Source organism: Euwallacea similis, chromosome 27, assembly GCF_039881205.1.
Source record: "Euwallacea similis isolate ESF13 chromosome 27, ESF131.1, whole genome shotgun sequence".
NCBI lineage: Eukaryota > Metazoa > Arthropoda > Insecta > Coleoptera > Curculionidae > Euwallacea > Euwallacea similis.
The window spans coordinates 1,746,254-1,764,852 of record NC_089635.1 but is presented as its reverse complement, the minus strand read 5'-3'; the positions used below and the strand labels follow the sequence as shown (position 1 = coordinate 1,764,852).

The 18,599-nt window shown below is 34.5% G+C and overlaps 3 protein-coding genes across 3 annotated transcripts in view; 1 reads left to right on the top strand and 2 right to left on the bottom strand.

Moving 5' to 3' along the window:
* The window catches only part of tgo (Aryl hydrocarbon receptor nuclear translocator homolog tgo), a 118,261-nt gene that overhangs the window by 87,971 nt on the left and 11,691 nt on the right, over positions 1–18,599 (top strand). The gene's annotated exons all lie outside the window — the stretch shown is intronic.
* Positions 166–14,472, bottom strand: LOC136417332 (monocarboxylate transporter 5-like). The gene is made up of 4 exons (XM_066402994.1): positions 13,893–14,472; positions 3,055–3,294; positions 1,905–2,687; positions 166–1,852 (listed from the first exon to the last, which is right to left on the bottom strand). Exons 1-4 carry the CDS (start codon positions 14,062–14,064, stop codon positions 1,041–1,043), a joined length of 2,007 nt encoding a protein of 668 aa, XP_066259091.1. The 5' UTR covers positions 14,065–14,472; the 3' UTR covers positions 166–1,040.
* On the bottom strand, positions 16,113–17,601 carry jagn (jagunal). The gene is made up of 4 exons (XM_066402906.1): positions 17,300–17,601; positions 17,072–17,213; positions 16,746–16,970; positions 16,113–16,328 (listed from the first exon to the last, which is right to left on the bottom strand). Exons 1-4 carry the CDS (start codon positions 17,572–17,574, stop codon positions 16,203–16,205), a joined length of 768 nt encoding a protein of 255 aa, XP_066259003.1. The 5' UTR covers positions 17,575–17,601; the 3' UTR covers positions 16,113–16,202.

Genomic DNA, 18,599 nt, shown 5'->3' with positions numbered 1-18,599 from the left:
CACCTGAATAACTGCCTACGGCATATGACAAATTTGAGAACACAGCCAGACCAAACGCGCCAGGCGGGTAAGGCTTTTCTTTCATCTCGAAAGGATTCACTTAATTCTTGATTAGTCTTTAGTTTCTCTTCATTAAAACGTAAGCTTAGACAAAAAGTAAACACATACATACACCTATTATTTATTTCATAGTAAAAAGGTATCACACTGCTGTATATAAAAGATTTATAGTTAAAAATAAATATTTCAACCCCTATAAGATTACAAATTATCGAGTGAAAAGTACAACAGCATTTCTAGTAGGAATCATCTTTCATTATGTTTAGACCCAGGCAAATATTGAGATAAACTATGATGCAGGTGCTCTTACTAAAGGTAATAATTACGTATAAATGTATATGCAAAACCTACTACATATTGATGTAAATATTATAAAATATTGTAGAAAAATTATGTACATAATAGCACCAAAAAAAGTGCTATTAGGTTTCTTTCTTGATAGTAAATGTAACTACGATGTTCACATTATTCAACATCTAAACTATTTGAAAGACGTTTTAATTGCATTATGTTGAAGTAGTAGACTGCTCCTACGTATACTAAACGGAAAGTAAATCAAAAGCACCGACATAAATTACTAAGATTTGTTTAATTAACGAACAATACATTATTATCGTCATTGCGGAATGCGTCTCGAATGAAATTTTATGTATCTTCAAGCTATCCCGAAAGTTGCTAGGGCTCTCCTTTCCAGTTAGCTTCAAATTATACTAACCTAATTAAAATTTATCAGTACAGTGTTAAAGGAAGAGTACATGAAAATATTTCGATATTATTGAAGCATCCATTAATAAAGATAAATATTAACTAAAAATAATCTTTTAAGATCCTCCCCTTCATACTGTAAACAACTTAGATCTACGAAAAAAACTAGGTACTTACATCTGAACATTTAAAAGGCAATGTTCGTGGGAAGGCTTAAAATAGTATTCAATGTATTAATGCCCAAATTAACCTGTCTACATAACTTAAAAAAAGCTTCATTTTGAGAGAGAATTTATATTACTTCTTTTTCCTTCTTCATCTGAAGGCTCGTTAGCAACATTTTTTTTCTTAATACATGGAACAAAGCTCCAGAGACTCGAGCCTCCAGTTAAAATGATCCCTAAACTGAAAAACAGCGAAATGTATGACTGAGTGGCTTCAAACCAAAGCCCACAAATAGGGGGCCCTACAAGCTGTAAGACGCCATTTACGAATAAAGATATTCCATAAGAGGACTGCAATCGCTCTTCGCCGAGAAGATCTGCCATAACTATAGCCGTTATGCCAACATAAGTTCCAGAGGCTAAGCCAAACACAGAGCACACTGCTGCTATAACCCAATAATTACTGAAGAATGGCATTAAGGCTAATGAAATGCCAGATATTAAAAGGCCGCAAACGAAATACCAGGACTTTGGAAAGGTAGTCAGATCGGATAAGGCTGAACCCCCCATTCGACCTACTAAGTCAAAAGCACTAACTATAGACAGAAGAAGGGCACCACTGTCTTCATCAAAACCAAGATGCTTGGCGTAAGATGGCAACAGAATAATGAAATTTGTATAACTAATCGCATTGGTGCAATTTGAAATTAGAATGATTAAGTATAAAGGATCTTTCAGTAAAGAGATGTCAAATAACTTGACTTTTTTCTCTGGTTCTCCTTCAGGTGTAGTTGGCCTTTTGCCTTTCGACGATCTTAAACTAAAAGAACTAGCAAAAATCTCTGGCTGCAACGTCAAAGTACTTCCGTGATAAGCAGTGCTGACATACTGAAACGAGCTAGTCGAAGTGCTTCGTTTTGGACCTAAAAAACACACTTTTGTGTTATCACCCATCACTAGTCAATTACAATTCACCTGTCCTTGCCATTCGTCTTGAGCTAGGTATTCGATGTGACAAACCATCTGGTACTCCGTTTGCATTCTGGCCCCCTTCAGGCACGGCATGCAAAGCAGAATTGCTCATATTATGTTTGGACCCTGTATATCCTTGTTTATATTTCATCACGTCAAACTTCCCAGTAGGGACGCTGATTTTCCTTTCTCTCTGCGGACTCTTTAAGGATGGGACAGCTGCACTGGACGCACTTCTGTTAAACCCTATATCCAATATCTCGCTCTGCTCCAGAAACGAATCGTTGTGGGGTATATGTGGCAGGGATGTCATGCTATCTTCGCTGATGATAAATTTTGTTTGGACGGGTTCTGGAAGTTCCTCGATCCTATCTTCCTCCTCTTTTATTTGTTTCTTGAAATGTTTTTCTACAGGGTCGTAGAAAAGTGCTGCCACAAACACGTTAAGGGTTATTCCACCCATGATCATGCATGTCCCTCTGTAGCCGTACGATACCAGTAGGAATCTCAGTAATGGTGGTAACAGAATTGAGCCAAACGCTGACCCAGATATACAAATCCCATTTGCAATTCCTCTCAACTTGACAAAGTAACTTGTGACGATATATACCGTAGGGGGAAAGGATAATCCTGCTCCACAACCCACTAGAACGCCATATGTAATGCAGAGGTAACTTACAGAGCTGGCCCAGAAACTGAATATCATTCCACCGGCGGCGCAAGCCCCCCCTAGGAATGTCACAGTTCTGTATGAATACTTAACCGATAAAATACTGGATATGGGACCTAAAACGAAAAAAAAGTTATATGGAAATTTCTAAAAAAATTTATTGGTCAGATATTTAGTTTTTATACAAACTGAAGCAAAGTGTATTTTTAAATTATATTTTTTGAAGAGCAATGGTAAATAAAAATTTCCTGTTATCTTAGACCCAATTATTCCTATATCTTGGTAATTGTATTTTAATCAGGATATGTTTATTTCTCAAAGCTTGACTGGAGTGATTTAGGTGCCTTTATAAGCAGATCAAGGTCTCTTTGAATTTCCTTAACGGTGAACAAGCAGGTTTGTTTATTGCTTCATAAATCATCCAACGACAAAAGCACAATTAAAGGTATGTTTAAGAACTAGTATGAGATGAAAGGATCTCACCTAAGGAACTATAAAGGAAATAACACAGAGAGGGAATCCACATTTCCTGCGAGGGGGTCGCCGCAAACGCTTCCCTAAATTCCACTAGTAGCACCCCAAATGATTTTATGGTACCAGGAACCAGGATATTGACCAAAGTGGCACCAAAGAGCACCAGCCAACCCCACCCTCCATCAGGGGGTACCAAGGTCGGCTTTTCCATGGTTTTTTCATTTCTTCTTCTATCTAGTAATACTACACCTAAAAATTTAATTTCATTCACATACATTAGGTGCCTATTAGAAACCTGAAGTTTTCGTCATTTCTACAGCTTTTGGTGTAGGTTCAAAATCAGTTTCTTACAATTGAAAAATTGTTAACGGTGCTTAAACTATATACCCACTTTTCCGTTGTAAACAGTGATAAAAAAGGCGAACAAAAACAGGTAAAACTAAAAGCCTCAAGTCCAGGACAAGAATCTTGTCTGTCGTGTTTTGCATTATCAGCGGATCGATTTTGGAACGTCTGCGCAAAATTTAATGATGCTACTGATATGCATTATTATTCAATTAAATGTCCCGTTTTAAATTATTTATAACATTCGTTTTTTTTATAATAAAACTAACTGAAAATTATACCATGAACGCACACTTCTACCGGGTGTCCCGAATTTCGAAAACAAAAATTAATCACTTATTTTGTACGTGTTGTTTCAGAAATAAGTACAATAAATTAGCGGGCAAATAACAAGTAAACCTTATACAATCCTTTGGACTTTGTATGGTCTTATAGCTTTAAAGATTTCGGAGAAGTCCCAAAGTCCCCACTTCTCCCCCAACCTTCTTTTGGTGGGTACTAACGGGGCAGCCCCCTCTCAACCCTCTCAGCGGAAGGACTCCCATTTGGTGTTCTTCAACACTCCCGGAAACCAGGGACAGGCTCCCTCTAAAGGCCACCCTGTACCACACAGCACGGGAGAGAGGGCTCCAACATGCTTGATTCCACCTCCAGTACCTCACAGTACTAATGATTAATTGAATGTTTCTGTATTGCTGATTAACTGCCATAGCAGCAATAAATGTTGTATGGACCAGATTTCTCCTTCATCTCTAAAAGAGAAATATGAGAGTGACGGTCAACCCACCGTATCTGATGAGCGCACAACGAAACATCTGGGAACATGTTAGAGGCCCTCAGTGTTATGAATGCCAGAACGGAGTACTTGGGATAATTAATCTCGTCGTCCAATGGGTTTAAGGAGTTAAACCCTAATAAATTCGTCGGCTTAATTAATTTGACGGTGCTGCTATAGCTTCACTTAGACCCATGTTCGATGCCTATACGTGGTAAAAAGACTTTTTGTGCCTCCAGCCTCTTTCATTCATTGATTCAATGAATAAAATGTAAGAGTTAGAGAAGATGGTTTCTGAACTGAATGAAAAATTCAAATATCGAAATTCAAACGACCATTATCTCGCTATAGAAAACGTTTTGCGTGGTAAAGGGGGCCTGAGCCACAAGAAACTATTAAAGTGCCAAGAAAGAATATATCTTTTCCTTTTCATACAGGGTGATTTAAAAGTAGTTTTGATGAGTTTTATTTTTTTTTACTCGGAAACGGGGCGGCAAACGCAAAAATCTCAAGAGAGGTATTTTTCTTCGGAATCGAACAAGCGATAATTTAAGAACAATTTTCCGAAAAGCCGCTGACACGCCATTTTTTCTTCAAAAATGTGCATTAATACCATGGTGGTACGTATTAAAAGCAGAAAATGTTTTCTTTTTTGTAAAATATGCGCATTCCACAGCATACATGTCTAGGAAATTTAATTAAAATACAGGGTATTTCGGAATTGCACGGCATTATTTGGGCCATGTATATTCTCTTGTATAAAATAAAGAAAAAACTTCATATAAGCATGTGTCCGATTTCGATCGGTAGCAGAATTACAGGGTGTTAAAAGTTAAGAAAAAAATTGGATTGTTATTTTATTGTGCTTCGTCTACTGCGGATAAAGCTTTCAAATTTTATGTGCATGTTAAGTAATAGTTGCTGGTTTATGCGAGAATGGATTACCTCTAACTTCTATACAGAGTAGTGTATTTTCTGAGGTCTTGGTACATAAAATCCTTTAGAAAAATTTGCTTGTGCGTCACTGGTGTCGATTAATGTTTTTCTTAAGATCTTCAATCGATTACCTAAATTTTCTCTCCCTTGATTTTTGATCGAATTCCGTTTAGTTTCTTCATAAATTAATGAAATTATAAATTCAATCAAATCTACAGGTCCCACGATGTTTCAGAATTGCACGACCCTATTTGAGGTAGGTATTCTCTAGTACAAAACAAAGAATAAAGTTCATAAAAGCACATGTGCTAAGTCGCTTCATTATCGAGATATTGGGGCATAAATGCTGTATTGTTTAATAAATATCTTTATGCCCCGGTATCTCGATAACGAATTGACTTAAGACATATGCTTTTATGGACTTTCTTCTTTATTTTGTACTAGAGAATGCATAGCTCAAATAGTACCGTACAATTCTGCAACGCCCTGTATATCAAGCGGTTTCGCGGAAATTAACAATTTTTATTATGTTTTTTATAGGAAGGGGATTTTTGGCAATCCAGCGAGACGTGTTTCTACTTAATGGCTTCATCAGGCACCAGCGATCTACCAAAGACTCTTTTGTTTATTAGAACCTCCCGTCTAAAAGTAATGCCATCTCCCGGCGCGTTGAATCACCCTGTATAAATCTACGTTAAAATATCTCCATCAGCCTACAGCTGGCAATAAATTTGCATTTTCGACGTGATTCAAAGTTCGCCAATGTAATTCCGGGCATCATGTATACTTAGTTGAAATTTTGATAAACAATTACAAATATTTTCTGACGTCCGTGTTTGATTAAGATATTACACATTACACACATTTCTGTTAACAAAGCTCTGTACACTACGCTGTTGTTAAAATAAGTAATTTTAAATTATTTGCAAGTAGTTTATAATTATTAATTGAGTAAACAGGCAGCAATGGAGGCATGATGTAGAGTAGAATGTGGCCGCTGAAAGTCATTTTCGGACGAAAGTGACGATAAACGAATGTCTGACGTTGCAAACTGGAATGCATTCAACTGTGCTAATTATGCTATAGATTTAATTATGATAAAGAAAATGAGTAATACGAAAAAAGCGTATATAGAGTTTCGCGTCAGTGGTTACATTTACGTCGATATTGCTATAAAAGGGCGCTTCGAGCTCCAAGAAATTGGTTTCAACGAAATGCATGTGCAAATAATAAAGCGTTTATATAGGGTGTAACATATCATAGAGATATTTCAGAAAGCGATAATGATTTGCAAAGTAACAATAAATATTATAGATCCTTGGTCAAGACCGCACCATTTTCCATATACAGGGTGGCAAAACTTCACATTTTTTTCAGATCACAGGAAGCCAGTTTCAGTTTTTATAATTTCGTTTTCGTTTTACGAAATTTGATTAAATCTTACGAATTGTTTCAAATAGTTGATAACTGGGCAAGATGATTTTTTCCCTTACTGTCTTTACACTCTTAATTTGCATCGACAGATATTTTTGCAAGTTCTTCGAAAACTGTTAAAGATGCGAAAATACTGCAAGAGACCATAAAGCTAAAGAGTTGAAGAAGGAATTTAAATTTGGCATTAAAATTCATATAGGGTGTTCCAAAAATTTATATAAAACATAAAATAGTACATGGCCCAAAAACCATAACACCCTGCGTATGGCTACCGAAAATTTTGAGATTTGCTGGATGGAGAGGGTATTAAAGAAAATATATGTATGGAATTTTAAAAATTTAACTCAAAGCGTCGAAAATTTCATGAGTTTTCCCCCTACCGTTTAATAATTATGACTGAAAATTGAATTTCACATATTAACTTTGCCTCCCTGTAGCTCGGTTATTATTAACTTTTGGACTAAGGCAAATATGGTTAAATTGTTTTATTCTGATCTCAGCTAGCAATGGTAGAGTATTGTAAAAACCTTTTGGAGACACTCTTTATTTCGAAAATCGCGCATGGCAGACATAGACAGTTTTGCTCCATTTTTTAAATGATTTTAAACCAAACATCATTGTTACTTTGCGCATTTGACAAATAGCAGTAAACAGAAAGTATATATTATCAGTTGTAGATATTGAACACGGTTCGTAAATAAAATCTTGATGTTAACTCTTACGAGATAACTCAAGTCTAAATATGTGGTAAAATTAAATTTTATACTTAAGCCATTCTGTGTATTAAGGAATTAAATTATACGAGAGTTTATAAGTCAGAGTTTTAGATACTCCAACTAATAGTAGGTAAATCGCTGGGAAATTATATAAAAACAGTACAAATAAGTGTCCCCAGTTTGATATAAAAAATTAGGAATTTATTGTGAAAGAACGGGGCATTATGTTTTATTCAAAGTATTATCCATTCCTAGTCACTACTTTTTCTCATCTTTCTGGCAGCATTCGGATACCACATTGGAAGAACTCTTCATCTTTTGAAGCTATCTACGAATCGACCAAATTTTTGGTATCTTCATATAATGTAAAGCACTGCTCAAACAGAGCATGTGCCATCGACTGAAATAAGTGATTGTCGGATGGAGCAAGGTCTGGTGAATATGATGGGTGGGGTAGGACTTCCCAATTAAGTGTTTCCAAATAGGTTTTAACTGGCTCCGCAACATGCGGACGAGCATTATCATGTAGAGAAATAATTTTGTCTGGAATAGTAATGCGCGTGTTTTTCCTTGAGTGCTCGGTTCAGTTTCATTAATTGTATCCAGTAGAGAATTCCAGTAATGATTATGTTCAGTTTGAGCAACTCAGAATATACGACACCAAGCTGATCCCACCAAATACACAACATGAGTTTTTTTCCATGAATATTTGATTTGGCTGTCGATGTTGAAACATGGCCATGTGGTCCCCATAAGTTTCTCTTCTTTGGGTTATCGTAATGGATCCATTTTTCATCGCCAGTGAGTACACGATGCAAAAAACTTTTTTTATGTCTGGCAAGCAACATTTCACTAATGTAAAATCGGCGTTCAACGTCTCTCGGCTTCAATTCATAAGGAATCCACTTTCCCTGTTTTTGAACCATTCCCAACACTTTTAAACGATGCGAAATTGCATCTTTTACCTTGCTTACTTGTTGAGTTATTTCTAGTGTAAGTGCAAGTTTTTTTTGCGTTTGGAATGAATCTTCCTCCAATAATACTTCCAATTCCGCATTTTCGTACATTTTCGGTCTTTCACTGCGTTCTTTGTATTCCACGTTAAAGTCATCGTTTTTAAATTTGTAAAACCACTCGCGACAATTTCTTTCACTTAAAGCAGCTTCACCATATGCCTCTACAAGCAATCGATGCGCCTCAGCTGCAGATTTCTTCAAATTAAAGAAGTAAATTAAAAGTTCCCGCAAATGACGCTTATTTGACGCAAAACTTGACATTTTGGTACGAAACAATCTATGCGATGTTGATAACGAGTCACTAATACAGAGAGATCATTTAAATTTCATATCTAGCTAGCTGTGGAATTTTACACAAGAAAAATAGAAGATAAAAAGTAGGTCGTAGTTTGATCATACGCCGTAAAAATTAATTTTTGATAAAGGAGTCGAGTGAGGTTATGTTGCTTTATTTATTTTAATTTTCAAGATTTCAATTAAACATTAAGGCTATTTTTTAACAACACAAATCTAATTGTGTGAAAAATTTATAATTGCTGAAAACGTTGTCTATTCGCTTCAATGCACTTTACCCCACGCTTTATACTCTCGAAGACGTTGCCGAGAACTTCTGGGGTGAATTTGCACGCTCTGCTCTAATCCGTTCCTTAATGTCTTCGATTGTGTATACTTATTGTCTAAAAACGTTAATTTTTCAAGTTGGGAATAAGAAGTAATCCAGTGGCGTAAGCTCTGGGAACCGAGGTGGGTAGATATGCTCTATGTGTGAACTTATCAAATGATTGACATAACATTCTCTTAGATAATCTAAAGTTATACAAGAAAAAAGTTGTTGCAACTTGAGGGAATTTTTCACGAAATTCTCAAAAACAGGGTTGAACTTCATAAACCCATTCTCCACTAATTTGGTGTCCATTGCGAAAATAGGCTTGAATCATAAATGCTTTCTGCTCGTCCGTGAACACTATTTTGTAGTAGGTACAGGTAGGAAACCGAATTTAAACACAAACGATACCGTGGTCTTGAAAAAGACCGATTTTTTTATAAAACGGATAAAATTGATAAAATAACAAGGAGAAAGGAAAACAAAAAATGCTAAAAGCCGAATGGCGAATAATCAAAATAATAAACGATGATTGGCTAAATGTCTCCGGAAGAAGCGTTTCGGCATGAAAAATTAACAAATGATGTTTGTTACTAAGGTAACCAAATATACACAAACGATAATCGACATACGTTCTTTTCTTCAACAAACTTCACAGCTGACTAGATATGAAATTTAAACGATCTCTCTGTACTTCAAAGTTATGTTGTCATTAGATGATCAAACTTGCCATAGTACGTTTTACATCTGACAATTTCAAGATAATCTTCTGGTGGGGCCATGTTTCGTCAAACAGCGGAAGCTTATTTGTACACCTTTTAGTTTAATAATATCCAGAAATTAAATATGTACGTATTCGGCCAGGTAGCGTGCTAACAAGAGTGTCAATATTTTCGTTCGTCTGTACACAAATCAAGTATCACCCAGCTTGGCTTATTAGCTATTATGTGCCTTTCACAGGGCATGCAAATAATTATTACACGCTAAACTAACGAAGCCACATCAGTAATTGGAAAAAGTAAACAAGTTGGTAAATTGTGAGATTACTGGGACTGTATTATTGGACACGTGAGCGTTGCTATTGATTAAGTGGTATTTGTGACTGACAAAATGATCAAATGAGGTCATAATCAAATGATGAAATAATAAAAACTCATTTTAATTCACTCGTAACAAATTCACCTATTATTATGCTATTGAGAACAAAGTGTAGATTTCTCATATCCTTGTCAGGCACCTCTCATTTACTGGCTTCTCAGTGAGGTTGCAGTTTACCATGTACATAAGTGTCGTATTTTTTCTCCGTTCGAGCGAAGCGAAATGGGGGCTCGACTAGTGGCTACCGGTGTTGTGTAACATTTAATATTATGCGAACATTACTATAGTTGCAGCAAAAAAGCAACACGACTTCGTCAACACAAAACACCTGTTTTTGATGGCGGTTAGCATAAATCTGATATTCTAATATTCACCCATCCAATTCACGTAACTGAACAAGCTAAGTGCAAGTGCTTATTAGAAATTCGATAGCTTGAATCGAATTTTAAAAAAAACCTGATAATGGGTACGAGTCAGTGCTTATTGGGCTCTTGTATCGCAGACGGTCGCATTTTATTTTGCGAAATGCAGTGATGAAATCACATCGATGTACACAGACTGTGATGCATATGCATGTCATAGCATAATGTACGCGAGACAAGTATGAGAGTAATACATTGAATTAGAGATAAAAAAAATCATACGAGGTCTTTTTTTTATCTTCCAAAGCACTTCATTGTTCAAGAATACTAACGAATGACCTTCCATCCAACGTTATACAGGGTGTAACATATGCCGGGTGTTTCAAGGAGGCTCGCCCTTACAAATTTTTGGTTTTTAAACTTAGAAAGTTGAAATTTGGAGGGAAGCTATATGAGAATAGAGCCGATTGATCAACATTAATGACGTTTATCTAGCACTTCCGGTTTAACCGGAAATTACCTTTGCCCTCGATTTTTAATCGTAATATTCTGTACATTTTTTCTTTTTTGGAATCTGGAGGTAATTGTTAGTCTAAAAATATGTCATTTAAAAAACATATTTTCTTTTTGTAGTTTTTTCATGTTGAGCTACGCCGTTGAGATATACGTATCAGGCGCAATTTTAGGTCAGAATTATGAGGAAAAATATCAATTTGTCATTTTACTGAGTACTTTTTCTTTTATAAGAAATTTAAACACTGAAAAACAGTTTTTACCATTCATTATGTATTTTTATATACATTTTATGAATTTATAATTACATTTAAAATCTTTCTAAGTTTAAAAACGAAAGAGTTATAAGGGCGAGCCACCTTCTTGAATCACCCGATATATTTCAGATAGTACCCTTCACAATAAGAAAAAATGCTATTAGAGCCATGATCAAAAATGCACCATTTTCGATATGCAGGATGGCACATTTGCAACAGTTTTTGGATTTATTTTTATTTTAAGGAATTTAATTAAATGTTGCAAGTTCCTTCAAATAATTGATAACAGAACCGGATGATTTTTTCTTTACTTTACATTTTTAATCTGCATCGATGGTTATTTTTGCTAATTCTACGAAACCGGTGAAAGATACAAAAATACTGTAAGAGACCAAGAAACTAAGGAATTTGAATTAGGTGCTAGAACTTATACAGGGTGTTTAAAAAAAGATACAAAGCATAAAATGGTACGTAACCCAAAAAACATAACACCCTGATATAACTACTGACACTTTTTACATTTTGTTGTAGAAGGTCTTAAAGGAAGTAGGAATTTAAAATTTCAAAACTTTATTTCAAGGCATACGTGAAGAAAACGTACAATATGTGGAAAAATGGGAAACTTTGCCACCTTGTTCATGACAAATGGTACTTTTTTGACCACAGATCTATTTTATAGAGTATCACCTCCTGAAATATCTCCAACATATATTACATTCTGTATATGTTCATATATGTTACTTTATTGATTAACAAAACCCATCGTTTAAAATTACACTAATTAAGCTTTTATGTTGTAATTACGACTCCTCAGAAGAAATTGGGTAAGGTTCAAGAATAATCAAAATGATTGTTATAAACTGATGAGCCACTTACTTAAACGCAGACAAACATTTAAGTGTTCATTGAATGTACATATATTTATATAAGGATTTAGTCTTAATATTGAACGAAACAACCCGTATCAACATCGGTAAACACTTATTAGTAACACATTAGCTGCTTTGAACCCATATTGACCGCATTTAAAAATATGTAATTTACACATGTCGGAATATTGGGAACATCCTCCATGATTAATAAATGTTAATTTATTAACATATAGAAAGACCTGAATTAACGAATTTACTACTACGTTGAGATATAGAAGGACACTTCCGCCCTTCTATATCTCAACTGCCCATTTTGTTCCCTCATCTTTTCTTTTCAGTTCTGAATAGGTACCCCAGTTTAAAAGGGGATTCCCCGATACTCGGCCATTTAGAAGCGGCGGTAATAGTAATCTTGTCCGATAGTACTTCATCCCAAGATAGTTCTGCCAGTTGGCTCTTCATTATCTAATTCCTACTAAATCTCCGATACATACATACGATAACGCCTCTATAGTTGACATAAAAACAAGGCCTTAACATTGACCTCTCTCTGTATGGCTATAATATTCGCCTCGCAATTATTTATCAAAGTTATTATACAACCGTTACTGAATTGCCTTTTTTCAGCCAACTGAAGAAGAACCATATTTTATTTCGTTACCATATTAAATAAAGAATGCCGCCCATCATTGGTCGCTTTCATGGCTACACTCATCACCGTGGGTAGGCCTTTATGATAGGAATTGTAATGAAAATGCGAATTTTTTCATTTGATATTCGTGCAACTTACCTGTTAGTGAATAATAAAACATGATGAGGTCGGTGTCAGCTCTTAGGTCCCAAGTTATTAACCCAAAAAGCTTATTAATTGCTCTATTTTTCGAATATTACTTATATTGATACACTATAGGTATATACGAAAGTATGCGTATTTACTTGTATGATATTGGCTGTATTTTCGGGTGATTCCTACGATATTGTGCTAACTTTAGAATCGCTCTGCATGCTTCTGCCAAATCATTCTAGACACGAATTTATTCGCAAGATAAACCCCCCTGAGAGTAATTCTTGAATCACACTTTTATAATTTAACTTTTACAAGAAAAATCTTGAAGATTTACTCTGCCAAAAGCAAGTTATTGCCCTTACAATTAAAGCGAAATTATCTAACACTCTAAGCGACCAACAAACCAGATGAAGTACTGTTTACAAAAAAAAGAAAAATTCTTAAGATCTCAGCCGATTAATGTATTATAAACAATTAATGTATGGAATTATTTATGAAACAATTAAGTCCCACTTAAGTGTATAAAATATGATAATTTCCTCAAAAAACGCGTGTCTTTTATATGCGAATTAATCACTTCTTACATGGGCAACGCAGTTCATTTAGTTGCAGTTGCTATTTCTCGCAAATCAATTATGATGGAATAGATGAACTTATTAATTAATAGTAGTTTAATGGTAACTCAAGGTCTTAGTAAGACAGGACGTCACATACATATACATACATTAAATGAGACAAAATCGCACACATTTTTACGTTTGAATTCCTTTTTGTGGTCTAAAATGAGACTATCCATGGAGAAAACTTCAATAAATTTTACTTTGGGTAGGATCTTAAAAAAACATTCATCATAGGAAACAGAGCACCATTAAGTTGTTGAAATGTTCGCATAATATATTTTTGAAATAGAAATTAAGAGACATTTTTAAAGATCAAAACCGTAGATGGATAGAGAACAGAGCGTTTTGTATGTATGAACCAATAAAGTTTTTTTAATAAATTTGAATATACGTCTTTGTTCGGAATATCGTTCTGGGCAAATATCACACACACTTGATCAAATCGTTGTTCATTAAAAATATCAAAGTAGGTACTTAACACAGAAAATGCGTATTAAAGCAAAAAAACTTACTTTTATTTCTAATAATTTCAGCAGGATTAAGATCCCGGAAGGGTTGGTTGTTATGTGTTTGACTCCCATCTTCGCTCTTCTGCACATTAGGCAAGACATTCACATTCTTAACTGGCTTAACTAAAAGCGGCTCCTCAGCTTCTTTTTTATCACTCGTAATTTCACTGTCCATTTTCTAATTGTAGTTATTTTACTAAATTAAACCAAGGACGAGGCGACTTCTAAACGGTACAAGCCCATGTCACACACATTGACCCAGTACGATCGTCCGTCGCGCTTTACCAACAATGGAAACGGCAAAGAACTAACAGCTGATTTCGTTCGTATCGTGGTACCATACAGTACTAAAACTCGACTTTATCGTAAGTCAGGCGCTTTGAACCGACCTTTTGTAAACGCAAGCCTGCCGATAACAATCGTACTGGTTTCGGTAAAAATATTAGCCGTGTTTAGGCAGAGAAAAACCACATTATATTTTGTAATTTTCAATCAAATGTAATACAACTTATGGACATGCATTATAAACACAATGAAGGCCGTAAGTTATTAAACTCCACATAGCGAGACAAAGCAAAAACCGGTAATAGTTAAATGCTATATGTTTAATTGTGGCGATTTCGGAGAAATCTAGAATATATTTGCCATTTAGGTGAACAAAACAACAATTCTAAAGATTCTTATTTGATTTTATATAAATTTTCCTTTGATCTTCTAATTACGCACATTAATGGCCCAAATACAAACATATATAATTACTTAGATACATAATTATTTTATATCTTATCACGGAATCTCTTTAAAAGCGTGGCTCAAATTGTTCCATAAACGTCTACAAACTCAAATTGGGTAACTTATTTAATTGCACTATAATAATTTAAACAAAAAGATATAATTTTATGACAAAAAGAAAAAATCTTGCATAAAATATTTCAAGCATATTTAAAAGGATTCATTTCATAGATAAATATAGATTTTTACTTTTCCGCGCATTAAAAACTGATATTAGTTCTATTCATTATTCACTAGAATTAATCTCTAATTGCTTGAAACTATTTAAGAATCTTACAATTCAACATATGACCGACAATTTTTTTCATTCACCATTGTGAACACAACAAATTAAGAAAACGCAAGACCGTGAGGTTTCAGAGTTCGATAGAGCAAATATTAACACTCTTTTCGATTGTCATTTTATCAAGTCAAACTATCTCTTCAAATAAAAATTTAATTCACCCAAACCATAAAGAAAATTAGCAAAGAAGGTTGCAAATTAAGGCTATGAAGCGTTACGACCAAAATTGGTGAAGGATGGCATAATATGCAATAAATATGAAGGGGAAACATTTCTTTGAAACACCATTTTTTGAAAAGTAATTTTATTGGTCAGAACGATAAATTTTATAAAACCTTTAGAAAACTAACATTATTGAATAATTTAATTCCCCTAAAACATTAATTTTATACATACATGCTCACAGTTTAAACAATATCAAACTGAATTAGTTCGTTATGTAAGGGAAGTTGGTTATGGTAACTTTAGTTTAATTATTATATAAACTGAAGTAAAAACAATTTGTCTTTTTAAGGATTGCAACTAAAAATATTTTAACAAACGTCATCTTAGCTGATTAATTTTGTAACATCAGGTGAATATCAACAGATTCTTAAATTTGCAATGTATTAAATTCATATTTAAGGACCTATAATCATTTTTTAAAAATCTGAACTGTAACACTTATTAATTCTAGGAACGAAACATCTTATTACTAATTTTTTTAAATAATTATATACAAAACAGTATTGACTTGGTAGTCCATTTTGGAGCAGCAGAACTTTTTTTTAAGTTGGAAGGCACCATTTACCTGTAGTAACTTGTCTTTAAGCAAAAATGGCACCTTTTGATGGGATTTATAAGTAACTTTCAGAACAACAGAATATCTAAAAAAATACATCACAAACTTGCCAATATTTCTAATGGTTAGGGCCCTGAATGAAGGGATACTGTGGTTGATATTTTAGATTGGTGTAAGTTACACAGTGTAATATGATGGAAAATTGGAGCTTGATTGTTAACAAAGATCTTATATGGCTACCACATTAAAGCAGGTACTCAATGGACTTTACATTGATTGGCCCCACATAATGTCAACTCCAGCTAGGATTAAATTTTACTAATGTCAAATGAATCCTTTTCAAACCCCTCTGACTATTCCCTAAAAAAAGTTAATAAAAAATGAAACAACAAATAAATATAACATAAATAAAACAAAAAGACTTGGAAAGGTGAGACACTTCTCAGTACTTGGGTCTCTAGTCCCTGTGAGTGCTCCTGAGCCTCCAAGCACATAGCAACTTGTACCCAAAGTAGAGGGAAAATGAGTGTACTTGCGCAGCAAGAAATATAAATCCATACCATAGCAACCCATAAGGTAGCCCCTGAAAGAATATTTTTCCTCCATTTCATATATAAAAATATTATGGGGTGTCTCAGAATTTAGACCACAATGAAATTTAAAAAAAACTTGATCTAAGCATAGAGAAAGAAATACTTTCCTTCTGAGACACCTTGATAATTCTTAATTTACTTATCTTTCATTCAATACCATTTCATTAGAAAAAGTATCAGTGAATTGATTTGAGACTTCAAAATCTAATTATTAAATAAATAATTTAGAAGCTACTTCAGAAATACATTTTCATAACTTGACTTCTGAAATACAATGTATATTACCATAACTAACATTGTAGCTTGTAATATCTATATCACCCATTAACAAAAGTTTTCAGATTATTTTCTCCTGGGATGGAGTTACATTACTATCCCCATTTCAATAATTAAATCAGTATACTTACCATCCAGAAAAAAATGTCATCAAAATCTGTGTAATTTTCAGCATAAAGGTACATAACAACCTCTGGAAACCACTTTAGGAGGCCATTGAGAAGTGGAAGATATCCAAGTAGAACAATCCCAGTCATGTAGTAACGCATGCGAACATAATGGTTCTTCTTCATAGCATCAAGGGCTAAGATTGAGGACAAAATGCTCGAGAGCCAAAACCATTCCCACCAAAGGGGCTGAAAGATTTTTAATACTTTGCATTATTAGAAATAACTTCAGAAGTATTATGTTTTGATGTGACACTGAGGCACAAACATTTCAAGGAGTTGAGACTTACTTCAGGTACTTCCAATTCTTCGATGGGCAGGATGAAGATGTTGAATCGATCAAGAATGTATGGAGTAAGTTTGGCGAGCATAGCAAAGGAGAGGATGTAGTGGAAGAAAATACAATATTTAAGTCTGGTCTTGGTGAGGGCACTACAACCATTAGGGTACATGACTATTACAAAAACTAGGTGGTTTTTTGGCATAAATTACTTAATGTTTGGAGGTTAAAAGTATACCTGAGCTGGTAGTGTGCTGAAATCCTTTGCCTGAATGCATGATCTCCTCCATCTAAGCATTCCATGCCAGTTCTGCTTGTCGGCATTTCGTCGACATTGTCGGACTCGATCGACATTTTCTTTAAGTTTTTCTTGTTCACACGATTCTCCTTTAAACTAATAATAAACTTAGCAACTGTCCAGCCACCGCATTCCTGTATCCCGGTTTCAATGAAAAAAAAAGAAGAAAAACCAGCTGTGTCAAATTTGTATCGTTTTTGACTTGACACGAACATCTAGAGCATATTCAAAAAGGGGTCCCAAAAATCAAGAAAGTGAGAAAAGGTAAGATAAAGTCCGTTTCTCCATTAAGCGTTTACGAATGACTCTAGAGCAGTCGGAGTCATTTAGATCGATATATCCACAATTCTTTACATCACTAGAGAGGACAATAGAATAATAGAATTATGGAATAACGTAATAATTGTTCATATTCTTTTTTTTTGTTTTTGGCGGAATAAAGACAAGAAAGTAGATGTTTTCATGAAGAACGTCTTGAAAGATGTTAGCCGTAACCAAAACCATATGCTGAGGGGAAATGCTTTAAGAGGTGAGAGTAAAACGTATATAAAATACATGTGACATCTCGGTGATAAATTTATGAATTTTCCATATTTCACTAGAGTACCCACATTAATCTCTCTATTTAATTCAATCTCGAATCTAAAGAATCCATGAATACGTTTTCAGTAATCTGTCCAAGAAGCTGCCAAAAAGTTTCTAAATAGTTTGGATAGAGAAACATCACGGCTCCAGCAAAGTTTTTATGTCCAATTGACAATGTTTCTTGTATCAGTTCAAGTTCCTTCTTCTGTTAAGCGAAAAAGTAGTTCAAAACCAAATTTAAGTGGTACAGCATCATTTAACCAATTGTAAAAATAATAATAGGTGTGGGCCCACATGGATCGAAAATAGGTGGATTGGGGAGCGAAAAGCACCCTTAAGGGTCTAATGTCGAGGTTTCTGTTTTTATAATATATTTTATTTTTATTTTATAAAATACTGACATAAGAATAATTTTAGTTTTAGCAAACTTGACCTCCATTTCTTATTGTTAATGATAATATTGATAGGCCAACCATCACACTTACGCAGCTTATTCCGGTCCTGTCTCCTTCCCTTAAGCGCATACGAGCTTTAGTGACATGTACGTTGCTGAATATTTCTATATCTGCCTGATGAAATTAGACAAAGATAGCACCATGAATGAAAGTTCAAGTATCATACCATTAGGGCCATTTAAAAAAATAATATTATATCT